Here is a 2,483-nt window from a genome sequence, read left to right on the forward strand (position 1 = left end):
TGGATTCCCTGAAGCTAGTACCTGATTTTTCGGGCGTATGTTTGAGCAGGATCTCGGTGGATCGCTCGGAAGAGATGCTGCTACTGGAAGATGAGTGCTCTTTGCTACCGAAGCTCTGCTCAATGAGCATGGAAAGACCATAGCTGGGCAGAGATTTGTCATCCAGGTAAATGCCAAATCCGATGAACCTTTCTTTAACATGGTTTCTTGCAATGGAAGGCAACTTAAAAACGAATTTCGTCATTAGGGTTTCGGAAACGTGGGTTCATGGGCAGCGAGGCTGATTAGTGAAGAGGGTGGAAGGATTGTTGCAGTGAGCGATGTTACAGGAGCGATCAAGAACGAGAATGGAATCGACATCAGGCGTCTGTTCGAGCATTCGAAAGAGAAGAAAGGTGTCAAGGGCTTCGATGGTGCAGATCCGATCGATCCCAAATCGATCTTGGTTGAAGATTGTGATATTCTAATCCCTGCGGCACTGGGAGGTGTCATCAACAGGTTCAGTTTCTTGCAACACAAGTTATCTTTCTCCATTTTGTGCTGGCAATTCCTCTGAAACTGGTTTTTTTGAGGCGGAAGGGAAAACGCGAACGATATCAAGGCGAAGTTCATAATCGAAGCTGCTAACCATCCAACTGATCCTGAGGCCGACGAGGTTGGATTCTTGATTCTTTTTCGTTTCTTTCATCCCTCTTCTCAGTGTCGTGAGAAATGTCTGGTTGCAAAGGTGAGGTCTTTTTTTTCTTTCTAAGCAGATATTGAGGAAGAAAGGTGTTGCTATTCTCCCAGACATATATGCAAACTCAGGAGGAGTTACCGTTAGCTACTTTGAGTGGGTTCAGGTAATGACAGCTCGAAATCAAGGAAACCAAACCCGAGATCAGATAGTTGCTCTTATGAACTGGTTATTAACCTGAAACAAAAAACAAAAGATGATAACTAAACGGATAAGCTATAGGGTCATAGTCATAAGCCATGGTTATTTGCAGAACATACAAGGGTTCATGTGGGAGGAGGAAAAGGTGAACGAGGAGCTAAGGAGATACATGACTCGAGGGTTCAAGGACTTGAAAGAGATGTGCAGAACTCATAGCTGTGATCTCCGAATGGGCGCTTTCACGCTTGGTGTTAACCGTGTGGCTCGAGCTACCACTCTCAGAGGATGGGAAGCTTGAGGTTTCTCAGTGGAAACCCTTCTGAATAAGAAGAGAGCTAATATTTGCCTCTTTTTTTTTTTCCTTTTCACTACTTGTCTGGCTTTGACATGCTTTTGCACTGGATGAAACCCAGAAGAGAATGATGTGTGTGTTTTAAGTCCAGTTGATGCTTCTGTGTTGCAGATATCTCCTTTTCAGACGATTGAATCATGAACTTGATAAAAGGAAAGAAGCTTTAGGTTAACGTTTTCTCACGATAGAATAAGAAACACGATGGGATACTTTCATGTAGTAAAGACAAAATAAGTTTCCGTCGTAAAATCATAAATGCGATCCTGATGCTTTCCTTTCCAAGAATCAGAGGTTCCATTTTCTTGGCTTTGTTGCAGAAACTGTTGCATACTTATTTCGTTTGTGATTTTCTTCAGGTTCAGGCATACAACCACACCCACACAGATATACCTTCGAATCTTTACACTGTAATGCTGATATATATCAGATTTATTGCTTAGATTTAACCGATTTTTTTTATTTTTTTTGTTTCAGTTCTTCAGAATCTTACATTTCATGCACTTATGGATCCTTTCCTCTGCGTCCTGCCCTTACGAAATCGACGTGGGGAATCACTGAAACACCCAACTACATACATTACAACAACTGTAATAACAAGACCAGATGGAAATCCAATCGCTGCAGCTTTCCATGAAAAAACTGGCTCTTCTTCTTCTTCTTCTTCCTCCTCTGGCTGCTGAGCCGGTTGAGAATAGTCTCGGCATGGCACTTGAATCTGAATTCCGCAGAGTCCACTATTGTTCGCGTAGATGTTCGGATCGTTCAACGTGTCGAGCTGAGGACTCTCGGGAATTCTACCCGAAAGCCTGTTGTTGCTCAAGTCCAAGGTGTTCAGCTCCTGAAGCTTGGAGAATGACTCTGGTATTCCTCCTGAGAGATTGTTGTGAGACAGATCTAAGATCTCTAAGCTCTCGAGATCTCCAAAACTTGGTGGGATCGATCCCGAGACGTCGTTGTGTGACAGGTTAAGTAGCTTTAAGCTCTTCAGACCGCCTAAGGAAGGTGGGATCTGTCCGGATAATCGGTTGCTGGATAGGTCTAAGAAAGAGTAGAGCTCAAGTTTTCTGCTGGAGAGCCCTTGTTTCGATTTCTTCCAGTTCACCACCAGATCGTGGATTTCTATGATGAAGCTGAACACTTCGGTTAGCGTTGAAGGGCTTGTGGGTGTGTCTGTCATGCCTGCGAGTTTTCCAAGAACTGGAGGGATCGGTCCATCAAGACTGTTCTCAGAAAGATCCAAGATCCTTAGCCTGG

General features: G+C 43.8%; 1 protein-coding gene and 1 pseudogene across 1 annotated transcript; both read left to right on the forward strand.

The window, feature by feature from the left end:
* The first annotated feature begins 49 nt into the window (after window positions 1-49).
* LOC104808444 lies at window positions 50-1,401 on the forward strand (annotated as a pseudogene).
* Window positions 1,402-1,866: 465 nt separating this feature from the next.
* Window positions 1,867-2,477, forward strand: LOC104808445 (the record flags this gene model as incomplete). Its single annotated transcript, XM_010534122.1, is given in 3 exon segments — window positions 1,867-2,055; window positions 2,057-2,416; window positions 2,418-2,477. Coding segments are annotated over 3 exon segments (609 nt in total), but the record flags the coding sequence as incomplete, so codon positions are not given.
* Between the last annotated feature and the right edge of the window lie 6 nt (window positions 2,478-2,483).

The sequence above is a fragment of the Tarenaya hassleriana genome, unplaced genomic scaffold, assembly GCF_000463585.1.
Source record: "Tarenaya hassleriana unplaced genomic scaffold, ASM46358v1 Cleome1450, whole genome shotgun sequence".
NCBI classification, from domain to species: domain Eukaryota; kingdom Viridiplantae; phylum Streptophyta; class Magnoliopsida; order Brassicales; family Cleomaceae; genus Tarenaya; species Tarenaya hassleriana.